Source organism: Lissotriton helveticus, chromosome 6 (assembly GCF_964261635.1).
Source record: "Lissotriton helveticus chromosome 6, aLisHel1.1, whole genome shotgun sequence".
NCBI classification, from domain to species: Eukaryota; Metazoa; Chordata; class Amphibia; order Caudata; family Salamandridae; genus Lissotriton; species Lissotriton helveticus.
This window is the reverse complement of record NC_136067.1, coordinates 1,165,444,337-1,165,471,260: the sequence shown is the minus strand read 5'-3', so window position 1 is coordinate 1,165,471,260 and position 26,924 is coordinate 1,165,444,337. Positions and strand designations below refer to the sequence as shown.

General features: G+C 45.7%; 1 protein-coding gene across 14 annotated transcripts in view; it reads right to left on the bottom strand.

Annotated features, from left to right (window-relative positions):
* AFDN (afadin, adherens junction formation factor) overlaps positions 1-26,924 on the bottom strand; it is a 1,642,835-nt gene that overhangs the window by 1,129,941 nt on the left and 485,970 nt on the right. For all 14 annotated transcript variants that reach the window (XM_078648844.1, XM_078648846.1, XM_078648851.1 and 11 more), the window contains one exon: positions 19,961-20,018. In XM_078648844.1, the coding sequence (XP_078504970.1) occupies positions 19,961-20,018 (58 nt within the window). The remainder of the gene's footprint in view (positions 1-19,960; positions 20,019-26,924) is intronic.

Here is a 26,924-nt window from a genome sequence, read left to right as displayed (position 1 = left end):
GTCCGCAGGAAGGTCGGTAGTTCTGGAGGTATATAACATTATGTGATACTTAAGTACCTCCATCAATACACATACATTACCGGTAATCCGCTCACCATCTTCCCCACTTAGTTCAGCTATGTAAGTGGGCCTGCTGTTTGTTGCATCAGTCTGGCCAATGTTCTACCAGGCTTTTCACCCTCCCCATACGGCCGAGAGACAGCGTATTTACCTAAATAAATGTGCCTCCCATTCTGCAGAATTCTATGAGCAGTGCCGCATGACTTTGCAAGTCAGGGAAAGCCAAGAGTAACTGCGATCAATCTCAATGAGCTGTGACTATCTGCACAAGCGTGCTTCGCAGTGCCCTAAGTACCCCAGCGTTTTTCAAGATACACACCCTCCCTTGCATAGGCCTTGGAAGCTTCCCATAGGGTAGCCTTACAATCCACCCACCCAACGTTTATCGTAAAGTAATCAACTATCGCCTCCCCAAGTTCTGTTGCAAAGACAGCACCCCTCAAAGTCATATCCAGCAATAGCCATGGTGGTGTGGTAAATAAATAAATAATACCCTATTTTTGACTAGACATATATCATAACAGATAGCTCAATAAATAAGAGTCAAGATTCGAGGTAGTAGGAGTTTTTGCAGGTTTAATACAGCATAAGGACAGGAACAGGACAACCTGCGTAGGAATAGGATGACAGGGCCCAGCAGGGTGACAGGGGCCCAGCAGGGTGACAGGGGCCCAGCAGCTGCTGGGGCTGGGTCTGGGATGAGCGCGCTAACTTTTAATAACAATACATGAGCTTATATACAAAATGCAAACACATAGCATTACATTGCAGTAGGCCTAGCAGTGGGTGGAGCAGAAGGAGTGACGCGTAGCAGTCGCGGAAGATAAGAGTAAAAGTAGGTGTAACTGGGCGTATACATAGACATGTGGTGCAGACGTAACAGAATATGTCATGAATGGGGCGGAAACATTGGAGGGGGCTACCTAAGGAGCCGGGACCTCTAATCTGGTGGTGCGCGCAAACTGGCAATGACGTGTCACTAGGAGAAGCTGGGGCTATGAACTCTGTGCTAGGAGCAGAGACTAAAGTCTGGAGGGTCGGAGCGACATGTACCTAAACCCTATCTAGTATCTGATGTTTAGAGAACATGTTGATATAAACTAGAAGTCATGAGGGGAAAAGCTAACTGACTCTAAGACTGGGCCATGCATTATTCTACGTGTAGTGCGTGATGAAGAATATTAAATGACCATTAAATACAGTATTCTCTAACGTGGAGCCGAGAAGGCTAGACAATGACGGAAACTATTGATGCAGTTCAGTAGCTTAGGAATGCAGAGAAGGAGGACTGAACTGATAACTGGAACTATAACATACTTTTGGCAGACTCAGAGGCAGAGCCAAGCTGCACCGGGCACTGCGAGGCAGGAAGTAAGTGAAAGGTCGAGGATACAGGTGGGGGCTGTATCGCTCCTTAGCGAGGCTTCAGGAGACAGGAGCTGAATCTGATGTCCGGGCCCTGTTGAGGCCTGGAAACGGGGACTGAATCTGATGTCCGGGCCCTGTTGAGGCCTGGAAACGGGGACTTTATAATGGAATAACGTGCACACTGAGAAACGTGGCAACGTAGCTTTACATAGGCCTGATATTCGTAGTATTCACGAGGACTGGGAAATGACATATCAGAGGTGGACACAACTATAATTGCGTCATTAATCGGACATGGGGAATAACATATGCATATTGGTCATGCACACATAACATATGATGGATGACACGTAGGGACACAGAACATGACAAAATTCACTTTTCCACATTCCCTCCTTGTCACTACATTTCCATCAGGAAACATCAATATTCATGATACCATCTATCATTTCATACAGTACCATTTGCTCGTCTCGAATTGTCTTGGAACGGGATTTAGAACGGGGCTTGGGACTAGGAATACAAGAGGTAGCACAAATGCCGCAAATCGCAGGGCCACATTGTATACAGAGGCAGCAGCTGAATATGATCGCTACTGCGATACCTAGAAAGGACAGGACTTTCCATCCCCAGGCGGAAATTATATTCCAGAACCAACCGGACCATGTCCAGGTGCCTGGATCTTGGTGTAACAGATGGGCAATTTTATGAAGTCTGGTTATAGCTGAATAAACAGACGGCGCGTTATTTGGAATGAAAATGCAGCAACTAGATCCGAGGACTCTACAGGCCCCGCCCCTATCGGCCAATATGACGTCAAGGACGAGACGATTCTGTAAAACGACAATTCTCATAAAGGATTGCTCTTCGGTTAAGTTACCTAGAGCAGAGGCAGTCTCATCTACTACAGCTTCAAGGGTTCTTGTTAACCTACGGATTAGCTTACTATTTACAACTGTACCTAAATAAGGGAACACACCTTTATCAATATCAATGAATTGTTCTGCAGCAGTTTCAGTATAATCGACAATCGGGAGATTTCTCTTGTGTCTAGTATGTACTAGGAAGGAATTCCTATGGTAGTCAGGTGGGGCTAGAAAAACAGGTGGCAGTAGGAAAGCAATGTAACAGGTTCCCTCCCAATCGAGGGGCAGACGAACATATGCGGTCTGACCACAAACAAAATAAGAATGACGTGAAGCTTTGAAAATAGATTTCCCACTGTCACTATACTTGATAACAGTAGTACAATCACTATGTCCTACATGTACAGAACCACTATTTCGGACACATAATTCGCCTTTGACTGGTAGTACTGAAATAGCAGGTGAGTCTGGAGTAGTATCAGACTGAACATTCAGGACCATGAAATTCGACGAATAATTACCTAAATTATATACTTCATTTTCTAGATCTAAACCTGTTCTGTGGGGGAGACCTTGCTTGTCTGGGAAACATGTACTGTTAAGAAAAGACATATCTGTTGAGGATGACGTTAGCGTGGACCATGCTCCACACGAACCATTATGTGAAAATGGATAAGGAAAGAGTGGCAGAACTCCCTTCGGTGTCTGGAAAGGGGGGAGTCGACCACACACCCAACAATTAGTGGCATTGCTGGTCTGGTGTGAGTAATGTAACATGCGGATAAATGAGTTATTACGCATAGCAAGGCGGTATGAATATTTGTGAGGAGGCAGATCACTAAACGTGTGCTCTGCTGTAGCATTAGAATGCTTATTTACATGAGGAACTGGGAAACACAGGAAAATTGCGTAACTAGTGCAGGAAATCATAATGCTGAGAAACAATATGAAACTTAGAAAAACGATACATTGAATTGAGTTTTTACTAACTCTCTCACTATGGGGGTCTATTTTATACATGTCAGAAACAGTCTAACCGTTTCACCTAGGGGAGGACTTAGACAATCAAACTGACTGACTTATTTTACTAGACCGGAGTTTTTGCTTATACTCCTGCTGCGGAGTTTTCTCTACCAAGGGAGGGTTTGTATCAATGTCTTTTGCGGGACAGTCCTTAAGAGCAATATTTTGGCAGTCCTTAAAATCCTGGGAAATGTTCTTAAAGACGGGTTTCAGTCCTTTAAAAGGTTTAACGTGAGAAAGGTGTATCCATCCTTTTCGGCCTTCCAACTTCACGGCTGTACGGGTGGTGAGGAGGACCTGACGGGGCTCTTTCCATCGAGGCTCCAGCGGACTTGATCTGTCAAAGTTACGGACCATCACCATGGAACCTGGAACGATTTCATGCGGTGCCACCTCGGTATTGTCTGGAAATGCGGCAGCAACCTGTGAACGACATGAGTTGAGGGCAGACATCAAGGAAGCTAGGTAATCTGTCAGCATATTACATGAAACATCAGTAATACTTCGGGGTCTAGGAGTACCCCACATGTTAGGGGGGCGGCCGAATACGACCTCATACGGGGACAGACCTGATCTGGAATGTGCGACCATGCGCATATAAAATAAAGCAACTGGCAGAGCTACTAGCCAGTCCACACCCTTATCTTTACAGATTTTTGCAATTCGAATTTTCAGAGTCTGATTATGTCTCTCGACTAGACCGGCTGCTTCAGGATGGCGTACACAATGAAACTTCCACTGGTACCCTAACAACAGGGAAACGTGCTTCATCAGTTCGGATGAGAATGGCTGACCGTTATCAGAATATACGACTCTAGGGAGTCCATATCGAGGGAAGAACTCACGAACCAACTGCTTGGCAGTGGTCGCGGCTGTGTAATCTGGGACTGGATATGCTTCTGTCCATCTGGACAAAGCGCATACAACTACAAGGACATACTTGAAACCTCGACATCGCTCCATCTGAATATAATCCATCTGGAGGACCTCAAAAGGGTGGTCAGGAGGCTGGAAACCACCTTGTTCCACCGGGACACTTTTACCTGGATTAAACTGACAACATATCATACAGGTACGGACTTTCTGCTTGGCTGCAGCTCGTAAATGCTTGTTGAACCAAATGTTCTGGATACTGTCTAACATAGCTTTTTCTCCTAAATGTGCTGGACTATGTGCGGTATTAATGATGACTTGAACCATAGAGTCGGGGAGAAACCATGTGGCTCTACCCTTCGTTAACCATCCTTGATCTGTCTGGACCCCTCCTTGTTCGGACCATTTCTTGATTTCTTCAGGAGTAGCATGTAACTGGATATCTATGACATCTTGAGTAGGGTCCTTAACTGTCATACATGTAGTCAGATCTGGAGTATGTGTCAGGTTAACTGGAATGTCTAGAGTCTGTGTTGTAAGCTTGGCTGTGCGATCTGCTAGATCGTTACCTTGGGAAATAATGTCAGTAACTTTCGTATGTGCTTTGCACTTCATGATAGCAATGGATGTCGGCAAATGTATGGCATCTAACAGAGCTTGAATAAGGAGACCATGCTGAATCTTGGTTCCATGAGAAGTCATAAAACCTCTCTCCTGCCAGAGCACTCCGAAGTCGTGTACAACTCCAAATGCGTAACGTGAATCTGTGTAAACATTAACTTTCAGGTTCTTGGCGTGTATACAGGCTTGTGTCAGAGCAACTAGCTCTGCTGCTTGAGCGGACAGGGTATCAATACGGTGTGTCTTAATAACTTCGGTGTCAGTAGTCACTGCGTACGCGGCGACTAGTTCTCCTGTACTAGTTCTCATACATGAACCATCCACATAAAGTGTCAGGTCAGGGTCTGGTAACGGAATGTCTGTCAGGTCTTGTCTTGGCTTTGTCGTAATGTTGACTACTTCCACACAGTCATGTGGGTCAGGATTTGAATTAACTGGTGGTAACAGTGTAGCAGGATTCAGGACGTTGCAGCGTCTAATTACTATGTGGGGCTGGAACAGTGTCAATTCATAACCTGTTAAACGTGCAATTGTCAAGTGCTGTGTTTGTGTTCGGTTTAGAAGAACTTCCACGGAGTGTGGAACTTGTACTGTCAAGGTATGTCCTAAAACTATGGAATCACTTTGTCTGATAGCTAGGGCTGTGGCTGCAACTGACTTGAGGCACGCAGGCAACGCCTGGGCGACTGGATCTAGTGTGCTCGAAAAATAAGCACAGGGCTTGTACTGTCCTGCTTGATCTTGTGTAAGAACAGATAATGCTGTACCTTCGCGTTCAGTAACGAAAAGTGTAAAAGGCTTACTGTAGTTCGGTGTAGCTAGAACTGGAGCTTGGCATAAAGCTTTCTTTAACTCGTTGAAACTAAGTGTATGTTCAGATGTCCAAGGGAGAACAGTCGATACGGCTGCCTCCTGTGTTGTTAACTGTATCAGTGGCTTGGCTAGAAATGCATACTGGGGAATCCATTGTCTACAATAAGAAGTAAGGCCGATAAAGGCACGTACCTCCTTCTGGGTTCTGGGCTGGGGAAGACTCGCTATTAACTGGATACGGTCTGGTGTCAACTGCCTACCCCTCTTGGACAGCAAGTGTCCTAAGTATACCACTTGCTGGACACAGAATTGAAGCTTCGAAGGTGACACCTTGTGCCCCATCTCGGCTAGGAAATACAGAACCGTCAGTGACGCACGCTCGCAGTCACGTTCAGAACGGGCTGTGATCAGTAGATCATCGACATACTGGAGCAGGGCAGTGTCAGTTGGCATGTGAATGTTGTCTAGTTGTCTCTTGAGTGCTTGACTGTAAATACTAGGGCTTTCTGTGAAACCTTGAGGAGCTCGTGTGAACATATAGCTCCTTCCATTTAAACAAAATCCGAAAAGAAACTGGCTGTCTGGATGAATCGGAACACTAAAAAATGCGTTCTTAAGGTCTATTACTGTAAAGAACGTGGCTTCGGAATCAATGGCTGTCAATAGGGAAGAGATATCTGGGACAACTGGGTACTGAGGAATAATACATTTGTTAAGTTCTCGTAAATCAATCACTAATCGATATACTGGGGGTGCATTTGGATCAGTGCGTTTCATGACTGGAATGATCGGAGAATTACATACATTGGAGTCAGTTTCGACAACTACTCCTTGAGCCATGAGCTCGTCAATAATTTTGGATAAGGCTGCTACAGCCTCGGGTGGCAATCTATACTGCCTGATTCGTGGTAACACTACACCTGGTTTGAGGGTCACACGATAGGGTGTGATTTGCATGTAACCTACATCAGTTGGACCTTGCGCCCATAAATGCTGCGGGACATTAGACAGTCTGGAATCAAAATCTCGTAATACATAGTGACCCTTAAAGTCACGTAGGAACAGACGTATTCCCTCTGGGGAACAACAAATAACTGCACCTAATTCTTTCAGTGTTTTAATGCCTAATAGGTTTTCTGGACATGACTTAGTAAGTAACAGATCAGTAGTGCGGGACAATGGACCTACTTCTAGAGTAACTGGCTTTGAAATCTCATTTACGATAGGCTTTCCTGAAAATCCAAGGGAAACATTTCTTGAGCCTGAGAGCGGAGCCCCTGGAACTTCGGCATGACTAATTGTGGTCCTACTTGCCCCTGTATCAATCAAAAACTTTCTGTCTTTCCCTAATACTTGACTGTGAACATAGGGACCTTCTTGATCTACAGGTATCTCGATGAGAGGCAAGCCTACCTCCCTCTCTAGGCTGTTTCATGAATATGGCTGGTACTCTGGATACTCAGACTGTGCATACTGGTACATCTGCGATGTAACGTGCTGGGTTGCAGCGATAGGCTGCGGTACTGTAACTGTCTGTTGTGCATTCTGTGGCTGAGGAATCTGTGAAACTTGTTCCTGTCTAGGCGGACGTGGTCTTTCTTTAGTCTTACCTGTAGCTATGTTATGTTTCAGAACTGCACACTCATTTATAAAATGACCTGGCTGTTTACAATAATTGCAGTTCCCTTTAACGGGGGCTGCAGGATGACTGGCTTGGTTCGGACCCCTCTTCTGACTGTCTTGAGGAACAGATTGTGCAACTAGCACTTTCATTTTCGTGTCTTTCATACGTTTTCTTTCGTGTTCTTGCTCTTCCCTGATTCTATTCTGGTGATACTGGAGCATCTGGAGCATCTGGGACGGAGTATTAGCTTGCCAGGTGCTTTCGACTTTCAAAACTCGGTTTTTAATTGGTGGACTTGAATTCTCGACTAATTTAGTAACAAAAAGGTGAGGGTATGACTCACTACTTGTCTTGAGACCACTGTTGATACTGAAACATTTTTCAAATCTAGAATAAAAATCACTAATATCTTCTTCTTGTTTCTGTTTACAGGCTGAGATTGCATCCCAGTCTTCTTTTCTAGTTGTCAATAATCTAGGTAAAACTTGAATCAATAATTCTGGTAATTCTTTACATTTATCTCCAAGACCGGTACCTGGTACTCGTGCCTTGTCTTCAGCTTCTAGAGCTGCCCAATCGATCTTTTTCTCTCCCACCTCCCATTCTTTTTCCTTTAGCTTTTCATACACCCCTGCGGGCAACAGGACCTTTAACATTTTAATGATATCTGGGTAAGTGTATTCTCCCATACGGAGCATGTCTTTTAATTCTCGATGGAACCCTGCTGGATCTTTGTCATGACAGGGAATTAATTTCTTCATTTCAAGGAGTTCCATTTTTGTGATTGGAGTGTATACAAACACTCGTTGCATTTCGCCACCCGTTCCTTTAACTGGGTGGACTTCTCGTAACGGATTCTGTCTGTCTATGTAGAATGATTTACTTTCTGGGGGTGAGACATGAACAAAATGCGGGTTCAAGAATGTTCTATATTTGTGACGCTGTTCTAGAATGACACTAATTAAATCGGTACCTAGACCTCTCCATTTATACTGGAGTAACTCGTTCAGGATATCATGTAACGGACCTGGATCAGAGTGCTGACCCTCATACAGAGTAATGAGGTACTGAATCATATACATACCCACCAGTCGCTGCTCGGCTGGGGGCAATTTCAGAAACATTTGTGCCACTATTTCGTCTGGAAAAGTGGTAGAATCAGTAATCCATCGGACTGCTGGTCGGGCTAGTTCTTGTTCATGCATAGTACTTAACTCACTATAACCGATTCGTGATTTCAGAATGTGATCGGTAGCTTGAAATACTTGTTCTAGGGAACCTTGTTCTGGTGCTGGATGATGGAAAGTTGACTTGTGTTCTAGACGTAAATGGCGATCTGGAAATCTAGGTTTTCCTACATACGCTATTCTGGCAGTATTCTCGTCATCTTCCTCTTCAGGATCAGAGGTACTTTCTTTCTCGCTTACTTGTGCTGCTTTACGCTGTTCGTGTATCTTTATTATCTCTCTACGAATTTTCTTGTACATACTTTCCATGGCACTAATGGTATTGTGCTTTCCTTCGGCTATATTATCACTCCACTTTGTCAGGATTTTCATTTCGGCTGGATCTTTAGACGGGTAATCTTGTTCTCTTATTAGACAATTAATTAAGAACTTTAATATCATACGCTGAATCTCGGCTTTCCTTTGAGACATGGCATCACTAATACTTTCTGGATCATCCCCTGTACGGATGAAACGATATATTCTGTCTAGATCTTCTTTCATATTCGGCAGGGTGACTAGATACTCGGTCACCCTCCTTATGCGTACGGAATATAAAACCATATTAAATTCGCCTGGAACTGGGTCATAGACACATTCGCCAAGGGTTTGCCTGATTTCTGCAACAGACTTATTACTTTTAGGAGTAAGCTGTGATGCTTGAGCATGTAATTCGAGTGCTGATAAACGTTTGTATGGCGGCGGGGTTTGAGGAAGACCTCCCCCTGCGGCCCCTAAACTAGAATCATCAACTGATGCTTTTCGTCCTGGCAGGGTCGGTAATTGTAACGTGGGCTGGACCTGTATAGCGGGCTGACCCGGGGGGGCTGTTAAGGGCACCCCGGTGTCTGGAGGAGCAGGAATTACCTGATTTACGGGGACTGGCGGAGTGCGAACAGGATTTGCATATTCGGGGACTGTGTCGTCCAGATAGGACGAAATAAAAATATCAGCTGCGGTCGGTTTGTGACGTAGCTTGGTCGGAACTAATGATGGCGGGAAATTACTGGATGCCTCTGGGGTCGCTTTTGGCAAGCCCTCAGCAAGAAGAGGATACATACCCTTAATAAGGGCATGCCTCTGTCTGTCTGACTGTTCGGCTTTGACTCGTTCACCTATCTCGATTAATTCTCTTTCTTGGGCTCGTTCTTGGGATTCTCTACTTAGTTCTGACTTTCTGATTTCTTTTTCGGTTCTCTTATGAGCTTCTTTGCGCCATAACTCGATGGCATCTTTCTGTGACTGTCTGGCTTTCTTTTTCCATAATGCCTCTTCTACTCGCATGATACATTCGGCATCCCATGTACCCGATACGGGCCATCTATACTTTTCTTCTAACTGTTTGGTATAATCTACCCATAAATCTAGATACAATATGGCGCTTATGCCATGTTTCTGATACATAAAATGACCTGGACTGTCCCTGGGCGGGACAGGAACTGCTTCTTCTAACAAACCCTTTCTAGTTTTTAACTGACGTAGTCTCGAAAAGAGAGACATTGTAAACTTGAATCGGAACACAATACAATAGACGAGAAACAATAACAATTGGGAAAACAATTCAGGCATACCACGACTTTGGAAGTACATTGAACAACATCATAACATTACAGTTCGGACAGAAATAATACCTGGAATACTAAGAACAGAAAACACAAGAATTTCTCGAGAACGGAACAGACTAGAGTTACTGGATGCACTGCTGAAGCAGTACGGAACATACCGGTCCCATAAAGGGACGCATCAAGACCCGTATCCACCTAGGTGAACACTTCGTTAGTGGGCCTGGGTACCACCAACCCACGGACCAGAGTCAATTTAGATTGACCCTGTCTAGATACTACCCCAGCAATGGTACTCACCGGGCAGCAAGAACGGAAGGCCTTGGATCAGACTGGACTACTACGACGACGGACGACGAACTTCGGACTTCAGTTACGGGTGGGCCTCCGGATACCTCGGACCTTGGACTCTTGGCTTGGGCTCTGGTCGGGACTCGCCGCGTTCCTCCACCGTCTCGTTTGGATGCTGGACCGCCTCCTCCGTCTCCTCCGTGGGCCTGAGGGATACTTGAAGCAGAAATATCTGCACGTGGCCGGTATGGTTCCGTCACGGCTGCAGAGGGTCAGGGGGTCGGCGTGGCTTCACCGACGCGTGGGGAAAGGGCAAGTCCCTGTTCGGGCGCCATTATGTGGTAAATAAATAAATAATACCCTATTTTTGACTAGACATATATCATAACAGATAGCTCAATAAATAAGAGTCAAGATTCGAGGTAGTAGGAGTTTTTGCAGGTTTAATACAGCATAAGGACAGGAACAGGACAACCTGCGTAGGAATAGGATGACAGGGCCCAGCAGGGTGACAGGGGCCCAGCAGGGTGACAGGGGCCCAGCAGCTGCTGGGGCTGGGTCTGGGATGAGCGCGCTAACTTTTAATAACAATACATGAGCTTATATACAAAATGCAAACACATAGCATTACATTGCAGTAGGCGTAGCAGTGGGTGGAGCAGAAGGAGTGACGCGTAGCAGTCGCGGAAGATAAGAGTAAAAGTAGGTGTAACTGGGCGTATACATAGACATGTGGTGCAGACGTAACAGAATATGTCATGAATGGGGCGGAAACATTGGAGGGGGCTACCTAAGGAGCCGGGACCTCTAATCTGGTGGTGCGCGCAAACTGGCAATGACGTGTCACTAGGAGAAGCTGGGGCTATGAACTCTGTGCTAGGAGCAGAGACTAAAGTCTGGAGGGTCGGAGCGACATGTACCTAAACCCTATCTAGTATCTGATGTTTAGAGAACATGTTGATATAAACTAGAAGTCATGAGGGGAAAAGCTAACTGACTCTAAGACTGGGCCATGCATTATTCTACGTGTAGTGCGTGATGAAGAATATTAAATGACCATTAAATACAGTATTCTCTAACGTGGAGCCGAGAAGGCTAGACAATGACGGAAACTATTGATGCAGTTCAGTAGCTTAGGAATGCAGAGAAGGAGGACTGAACTGATAACTGGAACTATAACATACTTTTGGCAGACTCAGAGGCAGAGCCAAGCTGCACCGGGCACTGCGAGGCAGGAAGTAAGTGAAAGGTCGAGGATACAGGTGGGGGCTGTATCGCTCCTTAGCGAGGCTTCAGGAGACAGGAGCTGAATCTGATGTCCGGGCCCTGTTGAGGCCTGGAAACGGGGACTGAATCTGATGTCCGGGCCCTGTTGAGGCCTGGAAACGGGGACTTTATAATGGAATAACGTGCACACTGAGAAACGTGGCAACGTAGCTTTACATAGGCCTGATATTCGTAGTATTCACGAGGACTGGGAAATGACATATCAGAGGTGGACACAACTATAATTGCGCCATTAATCGGACATGGGGAATAACATATGCATATTGGTCATGCACACATAACATATGATGGATGACACGTAGGGACACAGAACATGACAAAATTCACTTTTCCACAGTGGCTCTAGCCCTTAAAATAATAGTTAAAGAATCATACAACAAAAACAGATTATACTGCAATCCTGCATAACCTTATACATGTGCAACCGCACTGGGAAGGTGGGGGGTGTCAACAGGCCGCCGCTTCCCCTATTATTGGCACTTATTGCCTGCATACTTGCATAGTATAAGTCCATGGCGGCTTACTACTGTGCCACTGGCACAAGTCTGTATGGTGCAGCTCGAAGATAATCAACGTGACATCATAGTACTGCAGCTTTGATAACAGATGCCCTGTGTCTAACTAGCCGAGAAAAGATCCGTACTTGCACCGGAGTCCAGTATGTCCTGTGTCTGCTGCAGCGACGATGTGCCTCTCTTCTTCACAGCGTTGGAGTACTTTTGACAAAACTCTTGGGCATCATGGGGGGAGTCGAACATACGGGTCCGCCAGTCAACATCAACCTTCAGCTGTGCTGGATAAAGCATTCCACATCGTAGACCCATCTTACGCAAGGCCACTTTTACCCCTGCGTATTTCCTGCGTACTTCCTGGACCATAACAGTGAAGTCCGGGTACAGGGATATGCTTGAGCCCTGCCAGTCAAGCTGGCCCATATCACGTGCCAGCCGTAGGGCAGTATCCCTATCCCGAAAATTCAAAAGACGGGCTATGACCAGCCTAGGCGGGCACCCTGGGTGGGTCGCGACCCCAGAATGCGATGTGCATGTTCAATGACAAAGGTAGTGGTAAAGCACTCACAGACAAATAAATCCGTCAAGAGCGTTTCCACGAAACAGCCCAGGCGCCTCGTGTTGGTGGATGAGGGCACCCCATAATACAGATGTTATTCCTCCGCCCCCAAGCTTCTAGGTTTTTATTCTTAATGGCGACAGTCTTGAGGAGCTTCTCCATTCTCTCATATTTCTTAGCTGTCAGGGCCGCGCCATCCACCAGGTCGGATATTCTACCTGTGCCACAGTTACCACGCATCAGGCAATACACCTTTTGCACATTTCAAGATGGCCAACACATCCAACACCACTTATTGACCTAACGGAACAGTCCGCCTTAGCTGTTTGTTTACCGTCACCCTTGAATATCTATCGAACGATTCTGCGTTGGCGCCACACTTTTTCGAGTATGACTAACGAGTGAGGGTTGACCTTGGAACTTGTATCACTAACACTGGTAAGGCACTTTTATTCTACTTCAAGTCAGTTTACCGGCATGATATGTTTTCTCTAACCTGCATTTTTAACTCGCATTCTCAAACACTGGCTCTCACGCCAGAGCATTAATACACCGTCAACCCGACTCTCGTTTTCGAGCACGGGAATGTTTAATGCGATCTTTGGGACCGTTAATGAGCACCAATTATTTAACACGAGTATTGCCGTAGCCACATACCGCGCTCGGCTCACCCGATCCGCGTTAAGCACGAGCACTTTTTAACAGGCATCTTTGAACTGGGTTCTACCATTCATTAACACCTTTTCAGCACACATCTTTAAATTGGATTGTTTCTGAGCACAATTCAATAATTAAGAGGACCTTCATAATAACATGATGCACTCAATCTTTTATTCACAAGTATAAGCCGTGCACCACACTTTTTTAGCTGATATTTTCACCATTGAAATAATGTGATATCGTCACCCCGTTAATTCAACTAGCAAGTCAGACACATGTTTCCAGAATGCATGACAGAGCAGTCACCATGGCACCACTGGAATATCCTTTCCTGGCATAGACAAATGATGCACATGTTTGAAGTTCTCAGACACGTACGGTGCTGTTCTGCGAGCCCAGCCTTTCTGCTTCATTTTTTAGGATTTTAAAAATTCCCCTGATGAAGGGCTCCCAGTAGCCCGAAATGCATTGGGACTACAAATTGGGAATATAATTTGGAGCTTTTCAGTTCTACTGTTTTCAGTTCGAATTCATTTGGATTAAATCATCATCATTTAAAGTGAGCACAGTCCAGGGTACACGTGGGGGGATATGACAATGGTATGAAAGTCTTGTTTAGATCAAAATTGCTGTGGTCGACACCAGTATAATGTTCAGAGTTATTTAATGAAGCAACAACAGAATAGAATCAAACAACCAGACGACGCGTGTTTCGTCACAAGGAAACTGTCCCGTGACTCTTCAGGGCTGGGGAGGATACAAAACATGCAGTGAGGGAAATGGAAAACATTTGTAAAATCAAGGTTGAACGGGTAAAATACTATAAGGGGACTTGGGAAGGGGATCACCCTAGGTGCATGTGAAACCTGCGTTTTCAGAAAGCTCATGAAAAATAGTGACTTTAGTGCATGTGCCACTCTCATGGTGTGATCATCATGACAAAAGCGCTGGAAAAACATGGTAAAAAAAGTAGCGCGACACAGTAAAATAGTGTGGGCAAACGTGGTAATGTGTAGCATAGTGGGTGTCATGTGCTTATTTGGAAAGAGGACCTGTTCGTGATTTACAAGAGAAACACACTGAAACATGAAATGATTCATACTGTATAGATTAGCCAACACCGAGTGACAAAGGAACTGTGGTCAGCTGCTAATCTGCAGCAAATTGGTACTACTGGCTAGGGTTGAGATGACTAAGGAGACAACAAGTAATGAGTCGTGATCAGATTTAAGAAGACCAGAATGGTGCCCGGAGGTCCTGATAGTAGTTCAAGCCTCAATGAAATAAAGGTCCCTACATAGAACATGGTGGGGTAAATACTGGTGTGGCGTTGTAAAGCAAGTGGAGGAGGTCCCTAAGGGAAGGAAAGAAAAGAGTAAGAGCGAGAATGAGCGGAGTGTGAAGGCAACAGGGTAAAAGGGCCCAATAGCGGGAACAGTATACTGTAGTTGGAAGGTTGCGAAAGAATTGAAATCAGATGCTCACCACAGAGCCCGTGATAATTCCAACCCGGCATTGGGTACGAGGAGGACTAAGTAGTGAGTGACGAAGTACAGTGCAGGAGGAACTCTGGTAAGCGGTGAACACGTCTCTGGTGCCACGTGTAAAAGAGAATGTTAAGAAGTCCGATATCTCTTGTGGCTTAGCCGGGGCAGGTATGCTGCTCTGCAGGTGGATGTTGAGGCTGAAAGTATGAAGGGAATGAGAAGAAATGGGAGGTTGAGGAGAAGGGACCGGGAAAGAAGAAGAGGGATCTTATCCTAGGTACAGTCTAATGATGACCTTCCAGTGTCTTGAGATGGAGCGAGATGGCTCGGACGCCGTGCTGCGGCAGAAAAATCCAACGCTGTAAAGTTGGAGCGTGTTAGTGGAATGTCAAGGGAAGCAAAGGTTGGGAAATAAAACCGGAGCGTGGGAGTATCTTACCCTGAGTGTACTGTGTAGATGGTCATCCCGGATAACGGGGAGCGAGAGGTCGGGTACGCCTTTCTGAAGCAAGGGAGGAAGCGGGTGAAAAGAAACCTTGAGTGGGGACTGCAAAGTACGTGGGGGACTGAGGAACAGGGGGAAAGAGATGTGCAGCAGCCACGTCTGTGTGCAGCTTACCTGCTGGCGATGCGGAGAAGGAGGAGAGATACTGGTTCCGTGGCATCTTCCGGATGCAGAAGATGGCAGAAACCAGTGTGTGCTAGAAGTACTGCCACGGTTTGAGTTGACTAGACTGCGCACCGGCACACTTCAGGGACCGAAACGTGCAGGGTCGAGCACCGGTCATTGGAGAACATGAACGCCGTGTCCGATGAGGGAGGTGTGACGTAATGGGGCAGTGCGCATGTGTAGGAAGGAGGGAAGACTAGACCGTACAAGTGAGGTACGAGAGTGGTCAGAGGACCTAGAAGGCATGCGCAAAACCCCACGAGCGTGTATGAGAAAATCCCGAGTGCGCACAGGAAAGCGAGTTGTGGGATTGAAAAGTATATCCACTGGCGGGGGTAGATGTGAGTGGTCAAAGTTATCAAAGTAGACTAAGGTTCCGTTGATCATGGTACAGGATAGGAGGTGAAGAGAAAGGATGAAAAAATTGGAATAATAAGAGAAGGTGACTTGATGCAGGCATCATAAATGATATGTCCAACGACCGTGAAAGCATGGCGATTGAGCGGATACTTGGAGCGATAGAACAGGTCAGCTAGGGAGAATGTCCTGTGATGTGGAACAACCTCGATAATGTTGAGAGGTCCTTCCCGTGCCTAGTGGAGAGCGGATGCATGGAGACACAGTAAGCAATCTAAGTGGAGTGTCATTGGCCATGTGCTGGATTGATACTCTGAGGTGTGACCAGTGGGGGGCCGTAGTTCCCACCATTATAGAATGCTCACACACCCTGAGTGCCACGTCTGGCAAGAGAAACATAGGGGTTACGCATGCATTTACAAAAGTTAACTGTAAGTTGCCAACGTGCAGTTCATTGTTGGGCGATCATTCACCCAAGAAGTAATGTAGTTCATGGTCCGTGTTAAGTCCGTGTTGTACTGTCCGTAGACGCATGATACACGTTGCTTCCAGAGGCCTGAGCCTTAGTTCTCTGTTGCCGGTCTTGGCGCTGACTGCTGCCACATCTAATCCGAAGAAGGAAAACGGTTTCTTGGTGCCTTGGTTGGGGCAGGTGGCCGCGTAAACTGCCATGGGATATCTGGTGTCCTGGTTTTTCAGAGCTCTGATGTGCTCTCCAATGCGTTCTTTCAATGGTCTGATGGTACTCCTGATGTACCAGCGTTTGCAGGCACACTCGAGAATGTATACCACAAATTTTGAATTACAGTTGATGTTACACTTGATTTGGTATTGTTGCCTGTTCATTGCTGTGACGTTTTTGACCCCGTTCTGGGCTAGCCTGCAAACCCTTCAGCAACTACATTTGAAAAACCCCAGGGTGTGAGTAGTGAGCCACGAGCGGCCGGTGAGGGGACCTGGTACACAAGGGCCGAGTCTCGTTCTTAGTGTTCTGCCTCGTCTGTAGGTGATTTGAGGTTTGGTGGTGATGACCTCTCTGAGAGTAGTGTCTGCCACTAGAATGCCCCAGTGTTTATTGAGGCTTTTCCTCATTGCTATGCCCATGTCGCTGTAATCGGTAATTAGTCTAACAGGTTGGTCCTGTTCAGTGACTCTCTTCTGGTTATGTAGTGTCTCCTGCCTCTTTATGTTGTGGATTCTCTTCTCAGCTGCGCAGATGGTGCGAGCATTGTAGCCTCTAGACTTGAATCTGTGTTTCATGTTGGCCAAACATTTTTGAAACTCAAGTTTTAGGGACGGGTGGGAGCCTTCAGCGCGTAAGATGGCATTGCATGATGTTTCCTTCTTATGTAACAGACTATGTAATGTGTCTGACTTGATGTAGATTTCGACATCCAGAAAGGTAATACTGGAGTTACTCGTGAATCGCATGTTCATGCCGTTAGAGTTCAAATGTCTGCAAAATTGGTCAAGATTGTTTTGTGACCCTGACCAAAGTAAGAGACAATCGTCTATGTAGCTTCACCAGTAAATTATGGAATCTACCCATGGTGCCCCTTTGGTGCTCCAGATCCAATTAGATTCCAAACCACCCATGTATAGGTTCGCAAAGGAGGGTGAGAACTTAGAGCCCATGGCCACACCTTTGTTTTGTTTGTACCAGATGTTGTAATATATGAAAAAGTTATAGTTCAAAATGATGTCCATCATGGCAATAAGCATGTTGGTGTGTTGCCATAAAGTAGCCGGTCTAGTGTGTAGCAAGCTGGTGATGGCTTCCAGCCCTAACCCCGGTTCAATGGTGGTATAGAGGGAAACCACATCAAGGGTAGCCAGGAACATACCCGGTTGCCATTGGACATCAGCCAAGATACTCAAGATGTGTTTAGTATCTTGTATGTGCGAGGGCAAGTTTTTGACCATGGCGCCAAGGAAAAGGTCCACATATTCTGTGAGCCTCTTCGTGGGACCGCCAATGCCTGATAATATTGGTCTCCCAGGTGGTAATGGTGCTGACTTATGTATTTTGGGTAAGGTGTACAACCAAGGGAATGCAGGCCTGCGAACCTTCAGATAAAGATGTTCCTGCTCATCAATGAGACCCAATGTATGCCAATTGGATAAACATTTGTTGATTTTGGTGACCAGTGTGGCTATGGGATTGTAGGTGAGCTGTTCATAACAGGATGTGTCCTGTAATTGAGACAAGATTTTGTTGTGGTAGTCAGTCCGATTCGTGACCACCACATTCCCGCCTTTGTCAGCCTCTTTGATTATGATGTCTGTGTTGGATGTTAGGGTTTTCAACGCTACTCGTTCTTCCCTGCGTAGGTTGTCTTTCGTTCTATGTTTCGTGCTCAGTACCTTGTGTTCGTGTCTTTCCATGTCCGCCAAATCTAGGTTGTAAAATGTGTCGACTGAGTTGCCCCCCGGGAGTGCAGGTATCCATTTGGATTTGATCTTGAGACCACTGTTCAGAGTGTGGTCTGTTTCTATATCTAGTTCCTGGAGAAGATTCTCCATGTTAATGAGTGTTTTGTCTGAGTCCGTTAGAGATAGGAGTAGGTGTGTGTCTTGATGTCCCTGATACTATGCATACAAGAAGAGTTGTCTATGCAAATATTTCTGATGTTCGTTGTAGTGGGTGGAGTACCACAGAAGTGTTTTTTGATCTTCAAGCGCCTGACAAATTTGAACAGGTCTATTTTGTGTCTGCAAGCATCCCCCTGTTCATGGGGGTTGAAGCTTAAGCCTCTGCTTAATAATGAAATCATCCCACTGTCGAGATTTTGGGAGGAGAGGTTGACTACTTGTTAAAGTGAATAAATTCAATTTATGAAAACATGACCAACTTGTTCCAGACTGACTGACTTAATGTGAACTAATGAATGCACGCTGTACATTGAGCGGACACACGCCCCCCCAAGGGGAGTGCTATTTTTAGAGCCATCTAGCCACAGATTTCTTACCAACCCACCCATCCCCCCCACTCAGTGGACAAATCTCTAGAGTCAGGGCTGACCCTCTTTAGGGCCTTAGTTTTGATACGCCAGTGCACTTCATAGCTCCGCGCTTCTGGAGAAGAAGTTGTGAAAAGTAACTGACATCAGCGCACCAAAGTGGCGCCTGCACAGGTGACGAGGACAACGCTAACAATACATGGAGCCAACCGACACCACCTACCGGCATGCAGGGGTACTGCTCCAAAAAAATCTTACAGATCCAACCGGACACCTGGGAATATTCAAAGGTAAGGAATCTGTTCTTTCAGATAAGGCGGTACCGAAGGTAAAGAGGCCCAATTAGGATGATGTTGGCAGAGAGGCTTAGACTGGGCAAGACCAATGAAGGGGTTCAAGAAATGCAATTAGGTTAAAAATAAACAGCCAGAGGTTAGAGCATCTTTCTTTCACTCTATGCAGCTAAAAACATTACTTTGGTGGCCGCAGAAGACCGCTAGTGTAATTAAGACAAACAGATTAAATTATTATCTGCACCTAGAGCACAAAGTTCATATCCGTTGCCTTCACGGTTTACAAATAAAGCATACTCAAGTCATGTGTTTTTTCCCCTCATACTAGATCTAAGAACTGGGCAGACCGAAGAGGTAGCCTTCGGTCTTCGTTGCTACGGAACATCAGTGCCCCGTTAGAAGCATGTCCTTTTTACATGGATTATGAGCTTTCAGTCTAAGTTGGCCAAGAAAATGGCATGTTTGAACCACAGTGCAATAGATCTAGCTGGACATCAACGTCTCTTGATAAAAGATAAAAGATGAGCAGTATTTAAGAGAATTAAGGCCTGAAAGTGAGGAAGCCATTCTAACTTACTAATGGGTCAGATGTTGGTAATTAAGTTTGTTGAGCATATTCAAGTAACAATTAGCACAGTTTAAACATACATCCATTTCATCAGGAAAGAGAAGGAAATTGGCAGGGGTTAGTGCGATATAGGAATCTTGTATGGGTTATGCCAGAGGGGCTCTCATGAACCATAGAAACTGGTGCTTTCTTTAATGAGGGGCTTTTAGAGGCTAATGTAACGTGCCTGACATGTACATAAAGTATATTAAGTAAGACTAGAGTAACATAACTTCCTTACCACTGAAGCTGTTCCACTCTGAACATCTCCCTCCAGGTCAAACGTGGTCTCCTGGACTCTATAAATAACAAATAAAAGACTTTAAATCTTCAGAAAGCATATGACCACATTGGGCACAATTTATTCACTCATGGCAGTAATTGTGTGCTGTTATTTTAAGTGGTGCGTTGTGGCTTTACTTGGAGTGTTATGTTGTAGTTGTATCCAAATGTGTTAATTTTGTTGTAGTGTTTTGTGGTTTTTGGAACTCTTATTGTAGTGCTATGGTTATGGAGTTGAAGTTTGGGCTCTGATTAACTTTGTGAAGTTGCAGTAGTGTTGGATTGGTGTATTGGCGTTGCTGAGGTATGTGGGAGATGTGCTATGGTATAGTTGTGAATGGATCATTAATTTGTTTTCAAGGTCATGTGTCAGGACAGTATTGTACTGGGGTGTGATGGCAAAGGTGAAGTGCTGGAAGTAGTGGTGTGATGTACTGATGCTTCTTGGTGGTGGTACTGTGTTGTTCATGGTAGCACAGCAACAAATGCTACTGATGGCAAATGGCACAGGACTGCAGCTTAAGATATAGAGTGGTGTTGGAGTTGTAATGACATTCTATAGATAGAGCTGTTTCGGTATTAGAACGGTTATGCAGAAAATCCGATATTAAAATGTAAGATATTGGATGCTTTTAGTTGTGAGACTGGAATTTTGGGGAGGACCTTTGAAAAGGAGCAAGTACTGCAGTCGGAATTGGAATTATGTTGAATTTGTGGAACTGGCCGAAGAGGTGTGTGAAACTGTGTAGTTGTAGTGGTTTTATTGCAGAAAATGTAGAGTAGGAGTTGATATGTTCCAGCGGTATAGAAATAGCTTGCATATTGAAGCCGTGCTAGAGTTACGGCGAAGAGGAGTTATGCTAGAGCTCTGAAGCTGAAGTTTGCAATTGTAGCTATTTTGTAGGTCAAATGGAAGTGCTGTGTTGGAACTGAGTTATGAAGCTTTACTTGAGATATGGAGCTGTGCTAGACCGGTTTTGTAGTATAGGACTAACTTTTTTTTAACCAAAGTGTCGGGAGGGTGCTGATTTCAAATGACTGGTATGTTGAGAGAGGGGGGAGGGGGGAAACAAGCATTGGCAAAGTCAATAAGCTGCACCTATGCAAGATCTATTGGGTGTGTCAGTTTTTTTTTTATACATGTTGCACAGCATCACAAGCTGCTGTGCAACATGGCTTAAAGTCCAGAAATAAAAGCCCTATAATGCAGCCAGCATTGACAGGGGAGACTAGCCACACGAGGGAGGTGCAGGGGAGGAGGGAAGGAACAGCAACAATGAAAAGCGGGAGAGGGAGAATAACGTGAGTGAGGAGTGTGGGACGAGGGGCAGGGGAAACAGGGCAGGCGGGGGGGAAACAGCGGCAGGCGGGGGGGAAACAGCGGCAGGCGGGAGGGAAAAAGCAGCAGGCAGGGGGGGAAAAGCAGCAGGCAGGGGGGAAAAAGCAGCAGGCAGGGGGGGAAAAAGCAGCAGGCAGGGGGAAAAAGCAGCAGGCAGGGGGGAAACAGCAGCCGGCTGGGGGGGTAACTGCAGCAGGCTGGGGGGGTAACTGCAGCAGGCTGGGGGGGTAACTGCAGCAGGCTGGGGGGGTAACTGCAGCAGGCTGGGGGGGTAACTGCAGCAGGCTGGGGGGTAACAGCAGCAGGCGGGGGAGTAACAGCAGCAGCAGGCGGGGGAGTAACAGCAGCAGCAGGCGGGGGAGTAACAGCAGCAGCAGGCGGGGGAGTAACAGCAGCAGCAGGCGGGGGAGTAACAGCAGCAGCAGGCAGGGGAAGCAGCAGCAGCAGGCGGGGGAAGCAGCAGCAGCAGGCGGGGGAAGCAGCAGCAGCAGGCGGGGGAAGCAGCAGCAGCAGGCGGGGGAAGCAGCAGCAGCAGGCGGGGGAAGCAGCAGCAGCAGGCGGGGGAAGCAGCAGCAGCAGGCGGGGGAAGCAGCAGCAGCAGGCGGGGGAAGCAGCAGCAGCAGGCGGGGGAAGCAGCAGCAGCAGGCGGGGGAAGCAGCAGCAGCAGGCGGGGGAAGCAGCAGCAGCAGGCGGGGGAAGCAGCAGCAGCAGGCGGGGGAAGCAGCAGCAGCAGGCGGGGGAAGCAGCAGCAGCAGGCGGGGGAAGCAGCAGCAGCAGGCGGGGGAAGCAGCAGCAGCAGGCGGGGGAAGCAACAACAGGCCGGGGAAGCAACAACAAGAAGGGGAAGCAGCAACAAGGAGGGGAAGCAGCAACAAGGAGGGGAAGCATAAAGGGGAAGCAGGGAAGCAGCAGGAGAGGGGGCAGCAGGAGGGAGGGGAAGCAACAGGAAAGAGGTTCAGGGGATGGAGAAGCAAAAAGACAGTGGGAGTAAGGGGTAGGAGGAAAGCAAAACTAAGGAGGTGCAGGGAGGGAGGAAAGGAGCAGCAATACAATGGTCGGCAGGGGGAGGGCCAAGCAACATGAGTGAGAGGCAAGGGGGAGAGACGGCAGAAACATGCACTCTTCTAGATGAATGTCAAAAAGTTACAAAAATAAAACATTCCTGTATGAGCGCTTGGCTAGCGGAAGTACAGTGATCCCAGACAGGAAGCTGTACTAGTCTCATGCTCTACTGCAGGGATGCACACTGGAAGCACCTGGAGTAAGGAGCAGGAGGTTCTTACCAATCAGATGTAAGGAAACAAGAGTGACCTAGAAGTCAACCGACAGTAAGTAATAGGTGGGCACTAAGCCTATTTAAAGCTTTTTGTTTTGTTAACAATAGATTTTGGTGACAGCACATTTGCGCTGTTTTGTGAAACCTAAAAAAAATTCATCCCACAAAGAAACAAATGCAATAAAGGATGGAATAGAGTGCATTTTTTGCCCTAAATCTGTACTACAAATCATCTTGTAATTGGGATCCATGGCGCCATAATGCAACATTTGTGCATTTTACAACAGACAGCAAAGTGGAAATAAGCTTGTCTTTTTTGCACTTGTCTACAAAGCAGTGATAACCACCATCTGCCAAATGTATTATCAACTGCTGAAATAGTAAGGATGATTTGTATTTGGCTTGTGGGGGCAGAACAGGAGTTAAAAGAGCCTGGGAGGGTCAAGAAAGTTTGAGGTATATCAGCCTTTTACTAGAAGGCTCATATAACATGACAGAGTCTTACTTGCTTTCAGAATGCTAATTATAAAGAAGTTAATAGACCAATGGATGTATTAAATAATATGTGACTATATGCACTGTAAAGACAAAACAGCAAACCCATCACATTTAACAAACATACAGAACAAATTTTTTGTAAATCCAAACCTGTAACCCACGTCTCTTTGGACTCTATCAAATAACAAGCATTGAAAATGCAATAGGTCTCGCCTTTGATTAAGTTAAAGCCATTTGCTTTGCTAATGGTATTGTATAGCAAAGCAAATGACTAACTTAATGAAAGGCGAGACCTATTGCATTTTTAATGCTGGTTATTGGATGTCAAGTATCTGTGGTTTTGCTGTCTTGTCGCTTATTGGAATTATTACATCTTACGCTGGACTATACAAGAAAAGAAAAGACATGTCCCCACACACAACAATGACTTGTTGCCTAGCAACAGAGGAGATGGCCATGGAGTTGGGTAAAGCGGAAGCAGCAACTAAAACAATAGAGACTGAAATCGAGGCTAGACAGTTCCATTTTAGTTCCTTACTCATGAGACCTATCTTGTATATACCAAATGCTGTTCAGTTGACGCGTCCCTCTTACAGCATACGTCAACTCGCGCCATCTTGGAACGGGCTCCGTTAATTACATCCGCACTCATGGCGGCCACATTTGGGATCTTGCGTTTCCGTCGAGGAGCTATTCCCCGGAAGTGATTTTTTCTCTCCCTCCCCTTAGATTATGAATTGTGAGCCAAGCAGAGGCTGGTGGGCAGTGATGTCACACCCATGTGGTGTGGTCTTATGACGTCACCCCATGCCTTGAAGCAGCGTGCGCTGGTGATAGACATGAGTCCGCTGTTCTTATTCCGTCCACTTAACGGTAGCAGTGCATTATTGTGATTGGACAGCGGCTGCAGCAGCTGTTATAGATGCCCCCACCAGCCATGGACCTGCACTTCTACACATGGGGGCTAGAATGGGCCAGCGGGGGGGGGGGAAAGGAGTACCCCTTCTGCTGCTGGGGGCCAGTGGTTGAGGAGCGACCTGCCAATCTAGGAGGGTTACTGTTCACCCCCCCAACATCTCTACAATGGCTATGGAGGAAGCAGCAAGGTGAGAGGTTGCGGGGGAGCAATACCAAGATTCGAGTTATTAGTGAGAGGTAAGGAGGTGAGATTCTTTCAGGAGCAGCGAAGACATACTAGGGACATATACTCAGTCAGCTGCAGTGGTTAGAGTTTCAGCTGCGTTCTGCAGCAAGCATGACACGTTTTTGGCCATATCTGAAAGCTTCAGACAAGCGTGGAAACGGACATCTACAATTTCGAGAATCAATGAGCTGGTGTCTAAAAAGTCAAAACTGACTTTAAGTGTCACATTTCGCACTCCAACGTCGTTGCTTAGATACGCTCATGAAGTAAAAGCACTGTGACTCTTAACAAGCACTCGCCATTGCCTTGTCCTCCCCGTGACTCTGTATGCCTCTGAGCTCCGTGCCTGCTTCACAGCTGTGCTGAAGACTTTTCTTATCTGCTTGTTAAATAAACAAGCAGATAAGAAAAGTCTTCACAACAGCCGTGAATCAGGCGAGCCAGTCCGGCAAAAAGCCAAAGGGAGGCAACGAAAAACCCTACTTTCCAATGGGAAGCCAGCGTTTACCATAAACGGTGATGCTACCCAATGGAAATAAGGGGCAGGGCTCGAGTCCCCTTCTCGAAACTGACTTGTTGACTATAGCTCTCGCAGGCGAGAAGCGCATGCGCTCCAACGCCAGGCGAGACCTAAAAAGGCTTAAAGCATTTTCCCTTATTTATAATTCTCACATCGCAATACTTTATTTCGGTCACATAGACCATAAAAGCAATATTAAACAGAAAAACATATTACAAAAATCATCACTAAACCCATTGAAATGCAGGATAAAAATCACACAAGCGAATAAAAATCTTAAAATACAGCAGCATACTGACTCATATGCCTCAATACAATCTATCACATACATGCCCAACACTATTCCATAAGTCACCCGGATCAGATAAAGGACAAGTGCAGCAAATGATTAACTTTCATTAAAAGTACGTTAAAAACCTACTGTAACCAAAGATAATATCCACAATCCACATAATATAAATCCATGCTGACATTAAATAGCGAAACCTCATAAGGATGAGCCTAGGACATATAATAAAATCGCAAAGGTTTTACAACAATAAAAAGAATAATACAAGGCGTGCTACAAGGACAATCATCCTGGCTACGTCCAAATCTCCCAGCACTGAATAAGCCAGCTACAAATTAGTTTGATGACGCACAGTGAAGGGTCAGACATATACTATAGCGGGAGGCCCAAATGTTTCTTAATCACTCCCGCTAGGAGAAATCTACTCAAGCGAAAGACCGCTGTACTGCTAGTATCCAAACTAAAATTTCTGAGAGCAGGGGAATAATGCTGGAAACCCATTTTCCTGCAATAGGGTTTCACCCATTTTGCTCTGGTGCGTAAGTGCAGTGGGCAACTGAACAAAATACGTTCAATGGTTTCAGCCCGATCCGGACACAGATTACATTTTTTTTTCATCAGGGCAAGCCTTATTTCATTTTCAAGTGGATCTATTCAGTGCCAGGGTGCCAACCCTAATCTTAATAAAAAGGGTTTTAGCCTACCAGTGAGACTATCACTAACAGAGTTCCGCACATTTTGAGCTAACTACCCCTAGAATGATTTCTTCATAAGACCTTTCCATGATGAATTAGTAGAAGGGTTAATCCACATCGCTTCCAAGCCAAGGATATACAGACATTTTCTTATGTAGAATAGCCATGGAATATGCTTTCCAGTTTTAGGGTAGACCAAATACTGACCCAATAAACCAAAGGGTCTTAAAACCGCGGTCACCAATCCGTTTTAAAACTAAATCAAAGTATACTGGGACAAGTGTGGTAGACTGAGATAAACGAAATAATCTTTAAAATGGTTTTCTCTAGCTGAAAGGGAATCTAATCAAACCATGCCCCATATCTCTGCCCCGTACAATGCAGCCGACTGGGCAGCAGCCTTGTACACTTAAACGGCTGGATAACTTGACATCAGGGAGATGGCCGATGCATTCTTCCGATAGCAGCTGATTTATGCAGAATGATAGCCTTGCTCTTCTCAATATGCGCGAACCACGACAGGGAGCTGTAAGAAAGTGGCTCTGTATATACTGGACCAATGTAAGTGTGCACAGAGTCCACAGTCCCCAGAGGTTTGGCAGAGGCGAAAGTTAGATATAACCTTACTCTCTAAAGTGGTAGCTTGGTCGAGCAGTAAGGCAGTATCAGAGGACAGTGTAAAGCATTTGTTGTACACACCCAGTCAGCAAATGGTCTCACACACTCAAGAACTGAACTCTAGGCCAATTGTTTGTATAAAAAAATATATAGTTGTTTTATTCTAGAACCAACAAGGTATCAAAATATACTTTCTCAGAATCACTTTAGTTAAGTACTTTTCAAATAGGCAAAAGACTTTTGAATACAATAGTTACAGTTGTTGCAATAGGCAACACAATTTCAAACACAGTTACATTGAGCTCAATGGGAATTACTAGTTAAATGCAATTAATTACTTTAAGGATTACTCTTCTAACCACAGGACTGGATCCTAGATTCAGTCCTGGGACATCTCCTGTAAACAGTTGAGTAAAAGCGTTTTGGTTACAGTTGTGATTTTTAAGGAATATTATTGTATTTTAAAAGTGGACACAAACGTTTTCACATAGAATCACCAATGTTATCCTATGGGAGGAAATTCACTTAGCAGGTAAGTAGTCTT